Below are 23,669 nucleotides of genomic sequence, written 5' to 3'. Positions count from 1 at the left end.
CATGTTAGACATGAGGCTGTGTTTAGAATCTGTTTGTGTTTTTGTATGGTGTCACCCTGGTTTTATTTTAAAGCAGGAATTTATAAAATGCCACATTGACTGACTGTCTATAAATTGTGGGCTTTTTTTAACAAAATAGGATGTATCTGCAAATACAAATCCACCCCACACATTCGTGTGTGTGTGTGTGTGTGTGTTTGTGTGGGGAGAGTGAGAGTGCATGTGTGTTGGAGGCAAACAGATAGAGTGTGTGTGCATGTGCGGGTAAGGGACAGAGAGAAAGTGTGTGTGTGTGTGTGTGTGGGAGAGAGAGAGGGGAAGTGTATGTGAGTGGGAGAGAGAGTGTGTGTGTGTTTGGTGGGGAAAGATAGTGTGTGTGTGCATGAAGGAGGATGGGACAGAGAGTGTGTGTGTGAGAGAGAGAGAGAGTATACGGTGTGGTGGGGTCATCTGTAGTGTGACATGAACCCAAGGTCCTGGTTGAGGTTGTCCTCATGGGGACCAGACGTGGCTATCAGCCTCTGCTCGGCGACTCTGTGTTGAAAGTCAGCCTTGGAGGATGCTTACCCGAAGATCCGAGGTCAAACGGGCACACCCGCGCACGCACGCATGCACACACACACGCACTCTCTCTCTCACACACACACTCTCACACACACATGCACACTCTCTCTCTCACACACACACACACACTCTCTCTCTCTATCACACACACACACACACACACGCACTCTCTCTCTCTCTCACACACACACACACGCAGTCTCTCTCTCTCTCTCACACACACACACGCACTCTCTCTCTCTCTCACACACACACACGCACTCTCTCTCTCTCTAACACACACACACACGCACTCTCTCTCTCTCTCACACACACACACACGCATTCTCTCTCTCTCTCACACACACACACACACACACACTCTCTCACACATACACACACACTCTCACTCTCTCACACATACACACACACTCTCTCACACACACACATGCACACTCTCTCACACGCACACGCACGCACACTCTCACACGCACACACACTCTCACACACGCACACACTCACACATACACGCACACACACACACACACACACACACACACAGACAAAATGGCTTAGTGGTCTCATCACTTGACTATTAATGCAGAAACCTGTTGTCATGTGATTTTGAACCTTGTTCACCTCAGTGCAACACTGGCAGCTCCATGTCCCAGATTCAATGAAGCTCTTGCTTTTTGTGCACCTTCTTTGCAGCCATAACTTTGTATTCCTCACTCTAATTCAATCACCCCATAGTCTTTCTATGGTATGATCTACCTGTGCTGCACGCAAACAAAACTTTTCACTGTACCTAGGTCCACGTGACAAAATTAATCAAATCAAAAAGAAAGAAACTGGGCCCTCTTGTGGTGCAGTGGTAGTGTCACTGACCTAGACCAGGGAAGCCTGGGTTCAAGCCCCACCTGCTCCAGAGGTGTGTAATAACATCTCTAACAGGCAAGTTAGGAGAAAAATAAGCTAATGAAAGAAATGAGAATTGGGGAGGACACTCCACAAGGTTACACCATCCATTTGCTATGATTTGGCCTCTGAGCCCTATTCCCTCAACCCCTTTGGGGTCTAAAAGTTGATTGATCTGAATCCTCAATAAACACAATGATCTGGATTTTCCCACTGAATTGGGACCAGGTTCAGAAGGTGGAAGCTAAAATTAGCTTTGCCAGCCAACGTGCCAATTTCATGTTTCCATCTGACCTTAAGGGCAATTATGCAGCAGATAACCAATCACGATCATTTAAAGCTTAATGCAGGCAAATTAAAGGAGACAAATGGAACTCTACAATCAGCCACTAGGTTCACATCGGCAGGCGTCAGTTTAGCTATCTGGGGGCAAGTAACTGACAGCAGCTAGGGTGTGGCAGTATCCAAGGGAAGGCTAGAGACAGTCTCAGTGTTTGTGTGCAGGATCAGCCACCTACCACATAGTTGAAGAGTAATTTACAGTCATTATATCACACAGATTGCAGCTGAATTAAAGATGTAAAAGCTTGACCCTTCTCATGGTGGTCTGCTGCTCCTTTCAAATTGGAAAGCTTCTGATTGGCCCCTGAACAACTTACTAGCTGTCCCAGGGGATATCACCAGGGAGTGGCCTCGACACCCAGAAACAATCCTGCCCTCCACCCATGCTGGAGATAACATTCAGGACAAAGAAAAATTCAAATATTCGCTATCTCCAACTGAATAAATTGTCCCTCAATCCCTTTTAATCCAGCCACCCCATTATACCAAGATGATGCCTCGTATTGAGGACTTTTCAGTGAGGGATGTGGAGGAGGAAGCAACAGAATTGTCTTCTTTGTGTTGAACCTGTGGAACCGTTTCTCATTTTATACTTTCAAGGAGATCACCTCATCCTTTCCAAACTCTGACAATTTGGCCCTGCCCCTCAATTGCTCCTTAAAGGGTATTCTTGCCATCTCCCAAATCATTTGTGACATTTTGTTTCTGTCTCTCTGTAACATCCTTTAACATAGAACATAGAATATAGAACATAGAACATAGAAAAGTACAGCACAGTACAGGCCCTTCAGCCCATGACGTTGTGCAGTGGAATAATCCTAATCCAAAAATAAAATAACCTAATTTACATTCCCCTCAATTCACTGCTGTCCATGTGCATGTCCAGCAATCACTTAAATGTCACTAATGACTCCGCTTCCATGACTACCACTGGCAAGCTATTCCATGCGCTCACAACTCTCTGGGTGAAGAACCTCCCTCTGACGTTTCTTCTTATACCTTCGTCCTAACACCTTAAAACTATGACCCCTTGTGGCAGTCAATCCTGCCCTGGGGAAAAGTCTCTGGCTATCAACTGTATCCATGCCTCTCATTACCTTGTACACCTCGATCAGGTCACCTCTCTTCCTCCTTCTCTCCAGAGAGAAAAGTCCGAGCTCAGTCAACCTCTCCTCGTAATACAAGCCCTCCAGTCCAGGCAGCATCCTGGTAAACCTCCTTTGCACCCTCTCCAAAGCCTCCACATCTTTCCTATAATAGGGCGACCAGAACTGGACACAATATTCCAAGTGTGGTCTCACCAGCGTTTTGTAGAGTTGCAGCATAACCTCGCGGCTCTTAAACTCAATCCCCCTGTTAATGAAAGCCAAAACACCATATGCTTTCTCAACAACCTTATCCACTTGGGTGGCAACTTTGAGGGAGCTATGCACTTGAACACCAAGATCCCGCTGTTCCTCCACACTGCCGAGAATCTGCCCTTAATCCTCTATTCAGCATTTAAGTTTGACCTTCCAAAATGCATCACTTCGCATTTATCCAGGTTGAACTCCATCTGCCATTTCTCAGCCCAGCTCTGCATTCTGTCAATGTCTCGCTGAAACCTGCAATAGCCCTCGATACTATCAACGGCACCTCCAACCTTTGTGTCATCAGCAAACATACTAACCCACCCCTCAACCTCCTCATCCAAGTCATTTATAAAAACTACAAAGAGCTGAGGCCCAAGAACAGACCCCTGCGGGACACCACTCAGCACTGACCTCCAGGCAGAATACTTACCATCTACAACCAGTCTCTGCCTCCTGTCAGCCAACCAATTCTGAATCCAGACAGCCAAATCACCCTGTATCCCATACCTCCTGACTTTATGAATGACCCTGCTGTGGGGAACCTTATCAAATGCTTTGCTGAAGTCCATGTACACCACATCCGCTGCTCGACCCTCGTCAACCTGTCTCGTGACTTCCTCAAAGAACTCTAAGATTTGTAAGGCATGACCTGCCCCTCACAAAGCCATGCTGACTCCCTTTAATCATGCTATGCTTTTCCAAATAGTCATAAATCCTATCCCTCAGAATTCTTTCCAAAACCTTGCTGACCATAGATGTAAGACTGACTGGTCTGTAATTTCCAGGGATTTCCCTATTCCCTCTTGAAAAGAGGAACAACATTTGCCTCCCTCCAATCTTCTGGTATGACTCCCGTGGAGTTTAGTTACAATCAAAAGCATGAAGTTCTTCAGATATGACCTCCCCAGACCTGGTTATAACTGCAGCAAGTGTTGTTAATTATTGAGTCTAATATTCCAATCCTTTCAATAAATATTCAAATAACATTTGGCTTCCTCATTTCTTCTTGTGTCTGAGTTAACTATCTCTGATTCACCCAAATCAAACTGCATACCAACCTGGTCTCACAGTTTTTAAACATTACTCTATATGTTTACTGTTCCTACCCAGGTGAATAATCTCATCTTAAACTGTCTGACATCTCCTTTCCCACTCTTCTAATCTGTCTGAATCCCTCTGACAACACTTTGGGCTGAATGTTAAATTTTTTTGACTAAGTTTCACAGGAAATTTCTCTCTGTGAGGTTGAGCGAGATCCCTCATCAAATGTTATTAAACCATCCTCATTAACTACCCACACTATGCTTTTTCACCCAATTTATCACCCATCATTCCCACAAGAACTTGCCACCCACTCAGTATCCAGTGAAAGACCAGGATTCCTGGCACTTACACCATCTTTAAAAAGCCTAGCCCACACGGGTAAACACTAGCATCCTGAAGGTGGCCTACTGAAAGAACAGTGGTTCCGGAAAAGTCAGAGAAGGGAAAACCAGGCTGCGATTCTCTGACATGGCCCTGGAAATCCTGCTGAATGGCGAGGTCTAGGGGAGGGCTGACGTCATGGTGCTCACCCACTTCAAGGAGACAATCCTGCCTCCCATAAGAAGGTTCTCAGCATCTCTAGGCCATTTGGACACAGACGCCCCAGAGTCACATGACCAAACCTCCAAAGCCACAAGGCTCTAGTACTGAGCAAGCTCTCTCCAGCCCAGAACCAGGGACTGCACTGACACTTGTCGGGAGGGAGACTAAAAGAGGGCTTACATGTTAGTGACATGGGAGACATCCTACTCTATAGCAATGCTCATGTTTCAATAAAGGTTAATGGTTTTGAAATACATGTGTTTGTCTGAGTCTCTGTATAAGCCCAGCTGTCATTCTACCAGCACATGCACCCCGGATGTCCCATGGACTGAAGCTGTAGTGAGTGGCTGCTACAGCTTGTGGAAGCAAGAGGATCAAGGTGTATCTGCTGGGCCCAGTGTCCCTCTTCCCTGCTCCTGCTTTTGGCCCCTGTGTGTAACGGTGTTGGTTCTGAATGAAATGGTCAGAAACATGTGGAGCAGGAAGATGTACAGCACACATGGAATGAATGCATTAGGGATTAGAGAACCCACATGTCTGCCTTCCGAACAGTGCATAGGTCTGGGTGTAATATTCTTACCTTCTAAAGGGCCTCATACAAGTGGGTTTTGCAACTCTGTCCCTCAGGAGGAGAAGACACTTGCTACACCTACTCCAGGCAGAGTCACAACCATTTCTACCCCCCACCCCCACAGTGCACAGTTTTGATTTGCAGTACAATGGAAGGCTGGAATGAATGCTCTTCAGGAAGTGATTTCCAGCCTCTGCCAGTGAGGCCCTAAACACCCAGAGCACAGTCTTGATGGCTTTTCTTACGAACCCCACAGGCTTCACACCTCTGCAGGTTCCCACCCAACATGAGCTTGCACCTGCCCACCTTTATCCCTCAGCCCATGAGGTGACCATGTTAGATGGTGTGGTAACACTGTTCTCACACCCGTGCCACAGTGATTTGACTGCGACAAACCCCCTCCTATTTTATGCCATTCCCATCTATATTTTACCTCATTCCACCCCTTCACGAATGTAGTTATTGCATTTCCCAAATGTCTAACCCCCTTCCCTCAAGCCTGTAACCCCCAATCCCAGTGAATCTCAGTTCCACAGCATCAATCCCCCATCCCTCTTTTACTGTTAGCTTCTGTGGGTGAACCTGACAAACTGACTATGGCTCACTTCCTAGAGCAACTCAACTGGACAGCCCCAGGCAAAAAGCATCCAGACCCTTGAACGGTGGCTGTAACATCTCATTGACTGAGGTGGCGCACCCCTGGACTGGCAGCTATGGAGCCACAGGACTACCCATGAACCATTCCCTAGATGTCTGACAATGCCCTGACCGTATGCTTGACTAAGAGATTGTCCTTGACTTAATGTGCTGGGACCCCCTGACTGCTGGATGCCTTCATGGATTGAGGTGAGGACTACTTCCGTAAGGCTTTAGGACATGGCTTCCTGTTTGCTGCACATGGAGCATGTTTGTTGTGTAAGCTGCTCAACACATGGTGCAACTGTGAGATTGACACAGCACACTCGCGTACAGCAAGATATACTCTCCTTTGATGGAGGACTCTTGACCAGAAAGGCAAGCTGCCTGTTTGTGAGACTGTGCTAATTGACATAGTAAGCAAGGCATGGGTGTTGAGAACAAGTGAGCAGCCCTGAGATCAGACCTGGCCCAGTCCTTGTGGCAGGTCCGTCTGTGTGCACAAAGTACCTTTGCTGCAGCCTTTTAATGTGCCCTGCAATACAAGCCTGGGCTTTGTGAGCAGCCTGCAAGTGTGTCAGAGAGGTGCCATGATGGTCGTGAGGGATTGGCAAATGCTGAATGGTAATATCCATGGATGAGGAGTTCGTGTGGCTGGTGCCAGGAGTTTCACCCTGAGATGCTGCTGAGTTATGGCCAACATGAAGGGTCTTTACAGCAGCAATGAGCTAAAATCACCAAGCAACTGTTTGGCTAATTCTTATTGTCTAGTTTTCTCAGGAAAGCTACTAATTAATGGGGCAAGATGTGCAACATAAGGTTATGAACAACCAGTAATCCCTTTTATGTGCAACTTGCTGCTGCCTAGTGTAAATCTTACCTCAGTGCTTGAAGCTCGGTTAAAAGATGCAGCAAGTTGTTTCCAGTCACTATTCTGCCATATTTCTTACCGTAACTGATGTCATTTAGGTCATGATAAGATGCAGTGCTTTGTGTCTTCCACACATTTTACATTCCTCTCGTTGCTTTGCATCAACAGCAAATCTAGTCACATTACCTTCATTTCAATCATTACTGGGGAGTGTTAGTCGCTGAGACCCCAGTCTTGACTTCTGCAGCACTCCACTAGTTATCATCTTTAAGTGCCATGATCACTAATTTCAGTGACACCTTATCAAAAACCTTTGAAAATCCAAATACATTCAATTCACCAATAACTCCTTATCCAACCTGTTAGTTACACCCTCAACAACATTTCTAAAAGACTTGCTGAGCATAATTTCCCTTATAGAAATCTTGATTGACTCTGCCTTATCACACTAGGATTTTCTAGATACAGTGTCCCAAAAAATAAACTCTCAACTTTTCCCTACAATTGATGGTAGGTTAACTAATGCATAATTCCTTGTAGTCCTCCGTTGGACAGCAATGTTATGTTACTAACTTCCAGTCCATGTGAGGAATTTTAAAATCTAGAGCTCAGATTGGGGGAATTTTTGGCTTTTTCTCCCCATTCATTTCACTAGAACTGATTTCATTCTCAATTCTCATTGATTCCCTACTGTTTATGGTACAATTGTTGTGAGTCCCACTATGGAAAGTGTCACAAAACATATTTTTTAAAAATTGTAGTCAAGAACTTGACAATTGCTAAAAAAAGTCAATTTAATAATTCATTGTCCACTTGCCAATCAAACACCCTTTCTTTTTATATGTTTTCGAAAATGTATTTTTTCTTTTCTTTGGTAATTTTTATGAATTATCCTGATGTCTACAACCATGTAAAGCGCAGGAAAAATTGTGTCTTTTTCCAGCATGACAAAATATTTTTATTTCGTATGCCTGTCCATGATAATTTCTTTCTCTTAAACACTCATGTTAACTTTTGTTATTTCTTTCCTTTCATTGATTTGGAGGAGTGATTGCCAAAAACTTTTTGGCTCTGTTTTCATTTATCTAAGTTAAGTTTAATAATGTCAGGAGATCTCACACCCGTGTTGTGCTCCTCTTGCTCAATGTGGGATCTCAGGGACAGGGCTGATGTCCCTGACTCCTTCACGTGCAGCAAGTGTGTCCAGCTGCAGCTCTTGTTAGACCGCATGACGGCTCTGGCACTGCGGATGGACTTACCTTGGAGCATACGCGATGCTGAGAGGTTCGTAGATAGCACGTTTAGCAATTTGGTCACACTGCAGATTAGGATTGCTGAGGGAGATAGCGAATGGGTGACCAAAAGGCAGAGGAAGAGCAGGAAGGCAGTGCAGGTATCCCCTGCGGTCATCTCCCTCCAAAACAGGTATTCCATTTTGGATACTGTTGGGGGAGATGGCTCACCAGGGGAAGGCAGCAGTAACCAGGTTCATGGCACCGTGGCTGGCTCTGCTGTACAGAAGGGCGGGAAAAAGAGTGGAAGGCGATAGTCATTGGGGATTCAATTGTAAGGGGAGCAGATAGGCAGTTCTGCGGTCGAAAACGAGACTCCCGAATGGTATGTTGCCTCCCAGGTGCACGGGTCAGGGATGTCTCCGATCGGCTGCAGAACATTCTGAAGGAGGAGGGCGAACAGCCAGTTGTCATGGTGATATAGGCACCAACGATATAGGCAGAAAACGGGATGAGGTCCTACAAGCAGAATTTAGGGAGTTAGGAACCAAGTTAAAAAGTAGGACCTCAAAAGGCAGTAATCTCAGGATTGCTACCAGTGCCACGTGCTAGTCGGTGCAGAATGAAAGAATAGCCAGAATGAATGCGTGTCTTGAGATGGTGCAGGAGGGAGAGGTTCAGATTTTTGGGACATTGGAACTGGTTCTGGGAAAGGTGGAACTATTACAAATTGGATGGTCTACACCTGAGCCAGACTGGAACTTGGGGGTGCTTTTGCTAATGCTGTGGGGGAGGGTTTAAACTAACGTGGCAGGGGGATGGGAACCAAATATTGGACAGAAAAGAGGTGGTAACGAAAGCCTGTAGGGAACTAGGTAATGGAGTCAGTGTGACTAAAGGGAATAGTAGTCGGGGAGCAGATGATGAACACAAAGGGACAGGTGGTCTGAGGTGCATTTGTTTTAATGTGAGAAGTGTAGTAGACAAGGCAGATGAGCTTAGGGCTTGGATCGGTACCTGGAGGTATGATGTTATTGCTATTACTGAGATTTGGTTGAGGGAAGGGCATGACTGGCAACTAGTTGTCCCAGGATATCGATGCTTCAGGTGGGATAGAGAGGGAGGCAAGAGGGGTGGAGAAGTTGCAATACTGGTCAAAGATGATATCACAGCCGCACTGAAGGAGGGCCCCATGGAGGACTCCAGCAGTGAGGCAATATGGGTAGAACTCAGAAATAGGAAGGATGCAGTAACAATGCTGTACTACAGGCCTCCCAACAGTGAGCGTGAGCTAGAGGTACAAATATGTAAACAGATAATGGAAAGGTGTAGGAGAAACAGGGTGGTGGTGATGGGAGATTTTAATTTTCCCAACATTGACTGGGATTCACTCAGTGTTAGGGGTCAAGACAGAGCAGAATTTGTAAGGTGTGTCCAGGAGGGTTTTCTGGAGCAGTATGTATGTAGTCCAACTCGGGAAGGGGCCATACTGGACCTGGTGTTGGGGAATGAACCCGGCCAGATGGTTGATATTACAGTAGGGGACTACTTTGGAAGTAGCGACCACAATTCCATAAGTTCTACAATACTCATGGACAAGGATGGGAGTGGTCCTAAAGGAAGAGTTCTAAACTGGGGGAAGGCCAACTATACCAAGATTTGGCAGGATCTGAGGAATGTAGATTGGGAGAAACTGTTTGAAGGTAAATCCACGTTTGATATGCGGGAGGCTTTTAAGGAGAGGTTGATTAGCATTCAGGGGAGACATGTTCCTGTGAAAATGAGGAATAGAAATGGCAAAATTAGGGAACCATGGATGACAGGTGAAATTGTGAGACTAGTCAAGAGGAAAAAGGAAGCATACATGAGGTCTAGGTGACTGAAGACAGACGAAGCTTTGCAAGAATATCGGGAATGTAGAGCGAAGCTGAAACGAGGCATTAAGAGGGCTAAGAGAGGACATGAGATATTGCTGGCAAACATGGTTAAGGAAAATCCCAAAGCCTTTTATTCATATATAAAGAGCAAGAGGGTAACTAGAGAAAGGATTGGCCCACTTAATGACAAAGAAGGGAAGTTATGCGCTGAGTCAGAGAAAATGTGTGACATTCTTAACAAGTACTTTGCATCGGTATTCACCAAGGAGAGGGACATGACGGATGTTGAGGTTTTGGATAGATGTTTGCTTACTCTAGGTCACGTTGACATAAGGAAGGAGGAAGTGTTAGGTATCCTAAAAGACATTAAGGTGGACAAGTCCCCAGGTCCGGATGGGATCTATCCCAGGTTTCTGAGGGAAGCAAGAGAGGAAATAGTCGGGGCCCTAACAGATATCTTTGCAGTGTCCTTAGACACGGGTGAGGTCCCAGAGGACTGGAGACTTGTTAATGTTATCCCCTTGTTTAAAAAGGGCAGCAGGGTAATCCAGGTAATTATCGACCAGTGAGCCTGATGTCAGTGGTAGGGAAGCTAATGGAGAATATACTGAGGGATAGGATCTATTCCCATTTGGAAGAAAATGGGCTTGTCAGTGATAGGCAACATGGTTTTGTGCAGGAAAGGTCATGTCTTACCAACTTAATAGAATTTTTTGAGGACGTGACAAAGTTGATTGATGAGGAAAGGGCTGTAGGTGTCATATACATGGACTTCAGTAAGGCGTTTGATAAGGTTCCCCATGGCAGGCTGATGGAGAAAGTGAAGTCACATGGGGTCCAGGGTGTGCTAGCTAGATGGATAAAAAAACTGGCTAGGCAACAGGAGACAGAGCACTAGTAGAAGGGAGTTTCTCAAATTGGAGACCTGTGGCCAGTGGTGTTCCGCAGGGATCTGTGCCGGGACCACTGTTGTTTGTGATATATGTAAATGATCTGGAGGAAGGTGTAGGTGGTCTGATCAGCAAATTTGCAGATGATACTAAGATTGGTGGAGTAGCAGATAGTGAAGGGGACTGTCAGAGATTACAGCTTTAGATAGACTGGAGAGTTGGGCAAATAAATGGCATATGAAGTTCAATCTGGGCAAATGCAAGGTGATGCATTTTGGAAGATCAAATTCAAGGGTGAACTATACAGTAAATGGAAAAGTCCTAGGGAAAATTGATGAACAGAGCGATCTGGGTGTTCAGGTCCATTGTTCCCTGAAGGTGAGAACACAGGTCAATACGGTGGTAAAGAAGGCATACGGCATGCTTTCCTTCATTGGGTGGGGTATTGAATACAAGAGTTGGCAGGTCATGTTGCAGTTGTATAGGACTTTGGTTTGGCCACATTTGGAGTACTGTGTACAGTTCTGGTCACCACGTTACCAAAAGGATGTGGATGCTTTGGAGAGGGTGCAGATGACGTTCACCAGGATGTTGCCTGGTATGGAGGGTGCTAGCTATGAAGAGAGGTTGAGTAGATTAGGATTATTTTCATTAGAAAGACGGAGATTGAGGGGGGACCTGATTGAGGTCTACAAAATCATGAGGGGTATAGACAGGGTGGATAGCAAAAAGCTTTTTCCCAGAGTGGGGGGCTCAATTACTAGGGGTCATGAGTTCAAAGTGAGAGGAGGAATGTTTAAGGGAGATATATGTGCTAAGTTCTTTACACAGAGAGTGGTGGGTGCCTGGAATGCGTTGCCAGTGAAGGTGGTAGACGCAGACACGTTAGCGTCTTTTAAGATATATTTGGACAGGTACATGGACGGGCAGGGAGCAAATGGACACAGACCCTTAGAAAATAGATGACAGGTTAGACAGAGGATCTTGATCAGCGCAGGCTTGGAGGGCCGAAGGGCCTGTTCCTGTGCTGTAATTTTCTTTGTTCTTTGAGTTTTTATGATTTGTTTTGATATGATTTTCCAATGGAAACATTGACTGAAAACATTGGAGTGCTGGAAGTTGAATGGGAAACTTATGGGAATTATTCCCTATTATTGGAATGGATCTGAAAAAGGAACTCAACACGAAACCGCATGGATCAAATTTGAACTCAGGCGGACATTGGTGTAGAATTTGGGATATTGTGTGTATGATTGTGCCAGTTCGATCTCATCTAGTCTGTTGAACAGGCATTTTTACCACAAGGCCCCAGTCAGTTGGGTGTTTAAGCTTGATGTAGTTGGTGTCTAGACTAACGCCAAGCGTTTGTACAATTTCATTTCTTTCTTTACACTGTTTTGCAGTTTGATCCAATTGAATGGTTTACTCACTGATCTGTCACAGCAGGTAAGAGTCACCCACATTGCTGTGGGTCTGGAGTCACATGTAGGCCAGACCAGGTATGGATGACAGTTTCCTTCCCTAGAGGACATTGGTGAACCAGATGGGTTTTGTTGATGGTAATGATATGGTCACCAATCGAGTGGAGTTTTTATTATTGAATTTAAATGGCAACAACTACCAAGCTGGGGGTTTGGACACACGCCACCGGTGGCAGGAGTCAATCTATGCCCTGAACGAGCTGCTGGAGAGGAGTTACCCTGTCCCTGGAATAGACTGTTGCATCCTGAATTTCATGGGAATCACACTGAGCTTAGTGGCTCCCAAACACCACGGTGGGGTTGGGGGTTTAGTGCTCCTTGACAGACCCAGGTCCTGAGGAGATGGCACTGAAACCAGCTGCTACCCCTGGCTCCGTACCCTCTGTCCCTAGTCAATGCCATCCTGGTCCCGGTTCCAGTTGCTGTGATCTGAAACGTGCTGCTGGGGATGGGGTGAGGGGGTGCATATCCAAAGGGAATTGGAGAAATTCCCGAGAGAAGGGAAAAGAGATGGGGAGTGGGGTCAATTGGCTAGGTTCCGGTCAGCGGGCTGAATGGCCTCCTTCTATCCTATAAGGTTTTCAGTGGGAATGGCCAGCAGCAGGGCCCTAGTCTCGTTGTGTGCAGGGACTGAGCTTATCTCAGGCACTCCCCGGGGACAGGGTGTTACAAACAGCACCCGTGACTCCCTTGTTCGCTCCACACTGCCCTCCAACCCCACCACTTTCCCCTGCAACCGCAGGAAATGCTACACTTGCCCCCACACCTCCTCCCTCACCCCCATCCCAGGCCCCAAGATGACATTCCACATCAAGCAGAGGTTCACCTGCACATCTGCCAATGTGGTATACTGCATCCACCGTACCCGGTGTGGCTTCCTCTACATTGGGGAAACCAAGCGGAGGCTTGGAGACCGCTTTGCAGAACACGTCCGCTCAGTTCGCAAAAAACAACTGCACCTCCCAGTCGCAAACCATTTCCACTCCCCCTCCCATTCTCTAGATGACATGTCCATCATGGGCCTCCTGCACTGCCACAATGATGCCACCCGAAGGTTGCAGGAACAGCAACTCATATTCCGCCTGGGAACCCTGCAGCCATATGGTATCAATGTGGACTTCACCAGCTTCAAAATCTCCCCTTCCCCCACTGCATCACAAAACCAGCCCAGTTCGTCCCCTCCCCCCACTGCACCACACAACCAGCCCAGCTCTTCCCCTCCACCCACTGCATCCCAAAACCAGTCCAACCTGTCTCTGCCTCCCTAACCTGTTCTTCCTCCCACCCATCCCTTCCTCCCACCCCAAGCCGCACCCCCAGCTACCTACTAACCTCATCCCACCTCCTTGACCTGTCCGTCTTCCCTGGACTGACCTATCCCCTCCCTACCTCCCCACCTATACTCTCTCCACCTATCTTCTTTACTCTCCATCTTCGGTCCGCCTCCCCCTCTCTCCCTATTTATTCCAGTTCCCTCTCCCCATCCCCCTCTCTGATGAAGGGTCTAGGCCCGAAACGTCAGCTTTTGTGCTCCTGAGATGCTGCTTAGCCTGCTGTGTTCATCCAGCTTCACATTTTATTATCTCACATTTTATTAACCCGGCTCCCTCTCCCCGGATGCGAGATTCTATTCCCAGATTCTAATTGTGAGTTTAGCCGCATTTCACAGCTCCCTGCAACCTGACTGGAGGGGACCTTCTGCCAGCATTGGCCCAATACCAGCCCAAAGCAAATGAGAGCGGCCGTCAAGTCAGCGGGGGCCGGGCTCTGGATCTCAGGGTCCGACGCCATTTCTAAGTTTGGAAATCTTAAATTTGGTTTTGAGACGTCAGTCAGACTGTCAGTGGCAGCCAATGGGAGTTGGCAGTCAGTGGCAGCCAATGGGAGTTGGCAGTCAGTGGCAGCCAATGGGAGTTGGCACTCAGGCAGCCAATGGGAGTTGGCGGTCTGTGGCGTCCATTAGGAGTAAGTGGTCAGTGGCAGCCAATGGGAGTTGGCGGTCAGTGGCAACCAATGGGAGTTGGCGGTCAGTGGCAGCCAATGGGAGTTGAGGCTGCCCTGTTTAAAAGTCCGATAGCGGATACTCTCCCTAACCTAGCCGGAGTGATCTCGGAATCTCACATTGGCTGATTGAGAGATCGAACAGATCGCGGGCAAAAGCTGCTGGCGCAATGATCCGGGTGCGGTGTCTCCGCGGCGGTAGCAGAGGAGCCGAGTCCGCTCATTTCCTAGGGAATCTGGTCAGTATCCTCCCACCTGCCGATCCCGGGCCGGTCACTCCTGGCTCTGAGAGATCCCAGACTGTTTCTACCTGCTAATCCCGAGGGGGGCCCCCGGCTGATCGGGGGTGGGGTTGGTGGTGTTCCTGGAGCGGGTAGGGGCTCTAACTGGCTACAGCTAGTCTGTAGTCAGCCCCTTCTATCCGATTCTGGCAACCTCGAACGATCTGTAGTCCTTCCCTTACCACCCCCCCCCCCCCCCCCCCCCCAACCACACCGACAGCGAGTGGATTCACTTATGCATTATCAGATCCCCTCCTGGCGCCACTGTGTCGCCCGGAACCTGGGTGCAGGGTTTGTCTGCTCAAGGAAACGCTGAGGTTCCTACTTGCTTCTGGAATCTTGTCAATGCCCTGCACCAGGCTAGTCACCAAACTTTAAATTCCTGTGAACTTGGGTTACGTTCTCAGCTGTCTCTCTCCAGCCTGATCCGAGATTTGAACCCAACTCCAGGAAAGCAAAGGCTTTAATTGAACCCAAGTGTAGAAGGGTGGAACAGTCCTTGACCCTTCAGCAAAGATCCTATCTAGAAGAAGGATAAAGACATGATGCTGATCTCCCTTTACTATTGGCTTCTATCTTTTAGTTTAAGATTGTGACATCAGAAAGCAGATGCATTGGAAAAGTGTTTGGACAATCTGGGTGATCATGAGGCTGAAATTTAGAAATTATTTATTCCATGTATTACAGAAACCAAATCTTCTGGAGACCTATCTAACAAATGTCCTGATATTGCCCTAGAGAATCAGTGGGGGAAACCTGTTCATGAGGTCAATTCCCAGAATTGTGGGACTATTCAATGTTGAAAGATTGGAGTGACTGGGCTTCTATACTCTTGAGTTTAGAAGGATGAGAGGGGATCTGATTGAAATGTATAAGATTAAGGGATTGGACACTGGTGGCAGGAAGCATGTTTCTGTTGATGGATGAGTCCAGAACCAGAGGGGACAATTTAAAAATAAGGGGTAGGCCATTTAGAACAGAGTTGAGGAAAAACTTCTTCACCCAGAGAGTGGTGGATATATGGAATGCTCTGCTCCAGAAGGCAGTGGAGGCCAAGTCTCTGGACACTTTCAAGAAAGATAGACAGAGCTCTTATAAATAGTGGAATCAAGGGTTATGGGGGTAAGGCAGGAACAGGATACTGATTGTGGATGATTAGCCATGATCATAATGAATGGTGGTGCTGGCTCAAATGGCCTAATGGCCTACTCCAGCACCTATTGTCCATTCCATTGGAATGGTCAAGGAGGAAACAATGTTTACAGGGTTGAGGAGTGGGGTAGGTCACCCAGCTCCATTCTGCAAAAGTTATCACTACCTCTTGCATTAAAAGTGCTTTCATTACTACAATAGCTCATGTACCCTTCCTCTAAGTGAAGCAAATATTGAGTGATAATTCACTTAGTGAGAAAGTCCTGGGTCTTTCTCAAAGTTCATTATTGCTCAAGATTTGCTTCACTTAGAGGAAGGGGACATGAGCTATTGTTCTAGCTGTATGTTTGAATTTGGAGGTAGAACAGGAGCCTGAAGGGTGGCTGGTATACTCAGCTTATTTTCTCTTCACCCCCTGCCCCCCACCAACATCTAACACCTGTTCAGAGTCTGTCCAGCAATTGCATTCAGTATTCTGTGCCTGTTCGAGTTTGAAAGCAAAGTACTATCATATGACAGCAACAGATAGTAGTAAATCCTTTACAAAGGAAGTTTACACATTCAGAGTACCATCTGAGGCAATAAATCTCAAGGAATTTTTTGTGGGAGTGAGAAACTTGCTTGGAGCAGAGCAGGTGATTGATTTGGACCCCATTGTAGTGATAATCCAATGTTTCCCTCACTCCTAGTCAAAATATATCTTCGATCTCAAACAGGCCTGTTTCAGAAGACCTACCATATACAAAATTCAAGAAATCATCTTGTGTGCAATAACCATGCAGGTGAATAATAACATTAGCATCATTAGTATGCCATGAAACAAGGATTCTGCTGTTAAATGGGATTCTGTAACACATCTAAAGGCACATGCTGTTTGTGGGGTAGGTTTGTCCTACAAGTGACTTACAGTATGAGAAGGGAGACCAGTTCCTCTTTGAGTAATTGACACCAAGTACAGTATCACTGTCATCTTGCTTAGTCTGGCATTCCCTATCTCAAATGCTTAAACTCCTGTGGTCTAGAATTAGAAACTGTCTAGCCCAGCAACTGTCCTTTAACAGCTGGGTCAGAAAAAGTTGAAAGAAGATCTGTGTCTATAACAATAACTGGAAAATGAATGACCATAAAGCTTGAGTGAAGTCATCAGATTACAAAGCATCAAATTGTCACGTGAATGCCACTACAAGTAGCCTGTGTAGGTACAGACCCAGAACCTTGTCAGTAGTACAGTGAGGATTCCTGATCAAAACCCCCTGAAACACTGAGGTGTAAGACTGGCTTAAACATTCTGCACTTAAAGTGAACAATGTTACTTGTACATTTTATGATGAAAGTGCAACTTGGATTGCATAAAATCAACTTTTCACAGTTGCATTTATTTCTGAATTTACGGGGTGTTGGAAAGATACAATCCACCATCACTTTTGTTGAATTTCTTGGCTGTCTGTCTTTTATCAACTGTTCAGAGCCACTTTCACTGGCTATATGTGGTCTATCCCCTTCTCTCCTCTAGTGCTGTCCTTAATGGGATGCAGCATCAAGGCTTTAGTTGTTCACTGGTATCCTACTCAAAGCTTCATTCTTTAAACATTAACTTAGATGATGAGTAACAAAATACTATTAAATCATGATCTTTTGTTTTGCTCTTACACACAACTCAAATTGTCTTCCCTTTCTTAAAGGGTTAATTGGATGCTGACCAGGAGCAGGATCCATGGCTAATTTAACTTTCTGCCCCCAAATTTAGGGCTGCCAAAAAAAAATTCCGCTCCTAAAATCTTGCAGGTGATCCTTTGGAGCTTGTAGACACGTTATAAACTCTAACGGATCGACAGTTCAAAATTTTTTGTCATTGTAAAACACGAAATTAAAGCAGAATTTGAAAATCTTTCAGGATTATTGGATTGAGTGGTGTATGTCTTCAAGGGGTGATTCCTGCGAAGGTTCTTAATAGAAGCTGTCCTGGTTTACAGGCTGGTCAAAAGACTGATCAGCCTGATGAGCGCTTCTATTTCTCTTGCCGTTTTTCAGTAGGAAATTCCAAATTATCACCACACTGGGTAAAACAAACAAATTCCTCAACTCTGCTCCGACCCTACTCCCAATCCCTTGGAGCATAAGCTGCCTGGTTCCTGACACCCATCTGAAGAGGATTGAGTGCTTTATCGAGGTCGGTTCATTATCTCTCTCGTTTTCGGCTCTCGGTATTGCCCGGACCGCGCATGTGACTGGAGAGTGTTGAGGTCCTGATGTGGAGACTGTCCTGCTAATCGTGCAGGAAGTGTGGACTTCCAGCTGGGTTGTATTTTCCGAGCTCGCCCTCTGTGAATGACCCTAGGCCTCAGCTAGACTCTGAGATTTGACACTTCCACGTTACCGAACTGAATAGTTTACCCGGAAATGTTAGACACATCAAAACCCAGTCCATCCCCCGGGTCACTCCCACTACTGACCCATCATCTTAACATCATCCCTGACCCCATCGACCACCGGCTAGTCCCTGACCTGCCCTGCACACCCCCCCCCCCCCCCCCCCCCACACACACACACACACACACACACACACCCCAAACACTTGCTGTTAGAAAGGGTGGAAAGTTTTGGCCGTACACAGTTTCCACCCCCCAAAAGGCAGCTCCGACGTGCATTTCAGTGACAGCCGATATCAGCAGCCCCTGGAAACAGAGCAGCGCGGAGGTGGGAAACTCTGAGCAGATTGCTGCTGTATTGTTCAGACCCACTGCCCGGTGACCAGTCTATGAAGAGGGAATCTGCCGTCAGTGTGTCTACGTCCAAAAACTGATGGATTTTGATTGTTCCAGTGAATTGTCACAAGAATCCCTACAGTGTGGAAACAGGCCGTTCGGCCCTCCAAGCGCACACCGACCCCCTGAAGAGCATCCCACCCAGACCCATTCCTACCCTTAACCTATACCAGGGCCATATCTACCCACAGCTATGGACTGTGCGAGGAAACCCACGGGGAGAGTGTGAACATTCTTCACGGGCACCGAGCCCGCTCCCCTGGCGCTGTGCTAACCACTGAGCCACCCCCAGGGTAATGGTCACACGTGGGCAAGCTCAGCTTGTGGTTGGCGACCGCTTGAGTTGCCCAAAGGCTTGCGGAATGAAAGGCTCATCCTCCGATAATTCAACCGAATATACATGATTGTTTGCATTGATTTTAATGATCATAAGGTTGGGAGTGGTGTGATTCTGCACTGGGGTGAGGAGGAGCAGCCTGCTTTCCTATTGCAAGTTGTGAGAAATGGCGGGGGGGTTCGGAAAGGTGTCTGTTAGTGGCAAACCATGCGACACAAACTCCTAAAATATACCCTCCCACAGCCGCAAGCTGTCCCTGTCAATCCCTCCTCTTGACAAGTCACTCACTGTTAATATCTGCATCGTTCACATTGGAAATTCGATTCTTTTAGTCCTGCTGACCTTCCAATTTCTAACTGTGAATGTCATTGCCAACAATCCGAGGTTGAATCCCAGGAGCGATCCCTTCCACAATATCAGTTGATACTTGGTCAGTTTCCAATGGTTTTGCGTTCTTTCTTGCAGGTCCGTCGAACTGTGGCGGGATGGGTGCAGAAATCTTTCCAAAGCACCCAGGCTGCCGCCGCTGCCACAGCCAGCGAGAACTCCTCTGTTGCAGATCATAAGGAGAAGGCTGAAGACTGTCCAGTCTGTTCCTACAATGAGTGGGATACTCTGGAAGAAGTGATTGTTGGGAGGCCAGAGAATGCATGTGTGCCCCCTTTTACAGTGGAAGTGAAGGTAAAGTACATGGTTTTCAGGTGTCTCCCCTCACATGCCCACGGTATCCAGCAGAATCTCCAATTCTAACAGGCCAGTCTATAAAAGTGCTGATTAAACCAACCCATCGCTGTTTTACTCCATTACAAGGAAGTTTTACCAGGATGGTTGCTGTTCAGATTGGGAACCATCAGCCACAGACTGACACCAGTCTAGAATTCTAAAGTATTAACTATTGTAAAGTAGAAGTGTAAATTGTTGTTAGCTGTTGTTAAGTGACATTCCCAGAGTTAATTATATTCCACAGCATTAATCTGCTTTTAACTTGTGTTTCTGTCTTTGAAAAGGGATGAAAAGAAATAGTGGGATAAGAATGCTGTGATGGATTATTAATGGAGAGACTCAGAAACATGAAACGAACTGTAGCTGAGAGAGTAGGAACTGCAGATGCTGGAGAATCTGAGATAACAAAAAGAGTCTTTTTGAAGAAGGGACTAGGCCCGCAATGTCAGCTTTCCTGCTCCTCTGATGCTGCCTGGCCAGCTGTGTTCATCCAGCTCCACACCTTGTTATCTCCGAAAACTGTAGCTGCTGGGGGTTCCAAGCTTGCTCAAGCCATGCTGGGGCTGAGGCTCAGGGCTGTAGTCTGTCCACCCCATTCAGCACGGCTTGAAAAAGAAAAGAAAAAACAAAGAAAAAAGCAAAGAAAAAACCTCGAGGAGTTAGAACATTCTGGGTTGGAACACATCAGTTACATGATACTCTCTGTGCTTTGCGTCATGTTTTGATAACCAATTGCAGCAAGATTGGAAGGAGAAACCAGCCACGGTTTGGATGATGACGGCTGGCCAGGGTGGCACTGGTGCAGGAGGAGAGTAACCCTGAAAACCATGGGAGTTGGTGGGGGAGATGCTGATTGGTATAGATTGCCAGCCTGGATTTGATGGGTCGAATAGCCTCCTCAATTGCCTGCTAAAATTGTGACCCTAAAGTAAATGGCGTGATGTTTAATATGTCTCCTTCATTGCAATGGACGTGCCCATGTCAGGAATGTATTAGAACAGCTGTTGAAATGTGAGCATTGAATGGGGAAGCTACAGAATGAAAAAGGAGTGTAGTTTCACTAAAATTCCAGGACTGAAATGTATTTTATGTGATGTAATTTCTGAATACAGCAAAGTGGAGTAAAGAATCTCGCAACAGCTGTGCAATTCCAGTTCAGTTCTACCGAGGAAAAATACAAAACCAGAAAGATGGCCTGGCAGCATTGGTAGAGCTAAAAACGGACTTGATGGTTCGAGTTGAGTTCATCAGAACTGACAATTGCTAGGAAAGGGTAGTAATTATGTGATGGTGGGGAAGCAGAGGATTGGGGAGGGATTAGAATACATGGAGAAAGGAAGTAAGAAGGGCTAGACAAAGAAGGAGATCATTGATGATAAGTGTGAGAGAGAAATGCTGGGCAGAATGCTAATGGAATGTGTGAGCAGTTGAAAATGGGTTGGCTGTGCTGGGAACAACTGATACAGACCAGGAATTTGGGGATGTGGGAGGAGGATAAGGAAAATGGAGGAGGGAGTTCATTCTGTGAGATTATTAAACTCAGTGTTGGGCCCTAAGGGCTGTAGTGCCCCCACATGGAAGATGAGGCTTTGTTTCTTCAGTTGGCACTGAGTTTTGCTGGAGCACTACAGCAGGCTTGAGGCAGAAATGTTGTCCAGGGAACACTGTGTTGAAGTGACAGGCACCTAGAAGTTGCTACAGAGTGTAGGTGTTTGACCAAGCAGCCACCCGTTTGTGTTTTATCTCCCCACTGTACAGGGGAGCAATGTAGAAAGGAAGACAAGTTTCCTGGTGGTGGGATGTATCTGGTCTTGCGATAGAAGAATGATCCTCCAGACTGCTACTACTTTATCCCAGAGTGATTAGTTTGGCAAAAATCACCTCCTGAAGCCTTTGCTTTTATAAGTGGAGAAAACAATGATGGGGTCATTTCTAAAAGTTAAATACTGGAGAGTTAACAATTTACAGTAATGATCTCACTGCTCTGAGAGGGATGGAGACTAAGCAAAGAAAGAGGATTTCATAGAGCAGATACCATGTTTCAATGTAATGACCCCAAAGTTGGCGCACATAGAAACCAAGGAGAGATGAAAGCTGCTCCCAGGTGAAAGCCCCACTCTGCAAAAGTGCTCACCAGCTTGGATCCACCTTTACCCTAGTGGCTGTGGCTCAAATATCGACCATGAATATTGCAAATGGCAGAAGCAGGAGGAAACTGATTCTCATCACTAACTCAAGTCTGTATTTTTCATTGAGAAACTCAAAAATTTAGAAAGCTTTGAACCAACTTCAGAGTTTAGTTTAATTGCTGAGTCAATGTCTAAATGCACATGATTGAGGGTGCTCTCAGTTTTCTGGTTTCTGATTCTGGACTTGGAACAGGGTCTTGCAATGTTTACCCAACTGTTTGAGTTTCTGAGTTAGGCTTATAGCAATTGGAAGCCCCTAGTAAATAGAAAGTGAGATTACAACTACTGAATTCCTTTAACCATTCTAATAAGCTTTTTCTTTTAATTCCAATGAACAGGAAACACTGAGTTCTTCTGTGTCATCAGATAAAGTGCTTTGGTACTTTCAGTTGAATAAAATCCATGTCATAAGAAGGAGACAAGGAGACTACATAATTTGAATAGATGATATTGCCCAGCTGATAACTTACTTACTCCAGTGCCCACTGACAGTGAGGATTTCAGACAGTCTGGCGGAGAACATGTACTCCTTAAAGCTGGGGAAGAGATGCAGCTGGTGAAAGCCCCTCCCCATCAGCAAACATGGGTTGTGTCCATCCTGGACCTGTGAATGATCACCGTAACTACAGCCCAGCAGGAGAACCACCCAGGTTGCCCTGGTGTGTTCTGAATCCCCTGGCACCAGCTAACCCGGAAAACAAGCTCAAAAGCAGGTTACTGAGCTCCCGACAGAAGGACTGTACTTACTGGGACTCCCTGCACCCTGTGAAGTGCAATATTCAAATTCATCCATTTATTATTGTTCCTTTCCTCACAGATCCTTTGAGGTTTCTAATTTCAGATATCAGAACTTTTCTGTACATTGTGTCTAATTTCACATTGAGCCTTGTTCCATATTTACACGTCTCAAGAACATACAGCTTGCTTAGGAGGAAGAGGTTCCCCCTGAAGTTGGCAGTTAGTGGGAGGAGGGCGTGTTGACTTGGCAAGTTGGTCCTTTGCTGCCGCCAGACCAAGCAGCTGAGGTAGTGACGGGTGAGTAACAAGCTGCTTGATAGATGGTACCACCTTAGTTGTAAATTCCAAGAAACTCAAAGTAACTCTAGAAGGCTAATTTCCTAGGGCTGATGTTACTGATTAATGAAAGGTTCATTCCAGGTTATATTTAATTCATTTATCAATTTATGAACTATACTTAGTTAACAAACTACTGAAACTGACTATTAACAATCATGACATGCTCCAAAAATTGATCATTTCATGCTGTTTAGAGAGGGGAGAATTCACAATAATGAATTCACTTTCAGGAGTGGAAAATATAATTCATCTTAGCCATCTCTATGACAAAAATATAAAGTAGTAAATAAATCTAACTACTGGAATAAATCCCAAGCAAAGTTTCAAGTTAATAAGTTACATTTGATGGTAATACTGGATAAATCAGATGAAACCTGGCTTATTATATTCTAAATTTCATTCTTACAGTGTGGTTAACATGGCAGTCCATCACTGAAGATATTCACATGAGGCTGTCAATGAACTAAGAAAATTTATCATGCACTAAGGGAAAGTAAACACAAACTACATCAGACAAGAAATACTGTATTCAACCAGTTTAGAGATGTCAGAAATGACAATTCAACCCTTTTGCCCTCAACAACAACTTTACAGATACTTAAACCTCAATGAACCTCCACTTTGAAGTTCCTGGTTAAGTTGGCCTGGCTGTAAATGGTTTCCTTCTGCCAAATGTCTTGTTCCACTTGATGCTAGCCTCTTCAGTTAAAGTCTCCCCCTGAGATCCTGAAACAAATTATCAAACAGCTCATTGATTTCTTAACATGGATTCTTTAAGAATCTTCTGTTTCTGGAGGATTCTTTTACTGACATTAATAGGAACTTTTCTCCTCAAACAGCATTG

The 23,669-nt window shown here is 45.9% G+C and overlaps 1 protein-coding gene across 1 annotated transcript in view; it reads left to right on the top strand.

The window, feature by feature from the left end:
• Positions 1-14,368: 14,368 nt before the first annotated feature.
• The window catches only part of gatm (glycine amidinotransferase (L-arginine:glycine amidinotransferase)), a 34,829-nt gene continuing 25,528 nt past the window's right edge, over positions 14,369-23,669 (top strand). Inside the window, exons 1-2 of the mRNA XM_048562905.2 lie at positions 14,369-14,540; positions 19,302-19,517. Coding sequence (XP_048418862.1) covers positions 14,472-14,540; positions 19,302-19,517 — 285 coding nt within the window. The 5' untranslated portion in view covers positions 14,369-14,471. The remainder of the gene's footprint in view (positions 14,541-19,301; positions 19,518-23,669) is intronic.

Source organism: Stegostoma tigrinum, chromosome 33, assembly GCF_030684315.1.
Source record: "Stegostoma tigrinum isolate sSteTig4 chromosome 33, sSteTig4.hap1, whole genome shotgun sequence".
Classification (NCBI taxonomy): domain Eukaryota; kingdom Metazoa; phylum Chordata; class Chondrichthyes; order Orectolobiformes; family Stegostomatidae; genus Stegostoma; species Stegostoma tigrinum.
The sequence above is the reverse complement of the archived record's forward strand: the minus strand, read 5'-3'. Positions and strand labels throughout refer to the sequence as shown.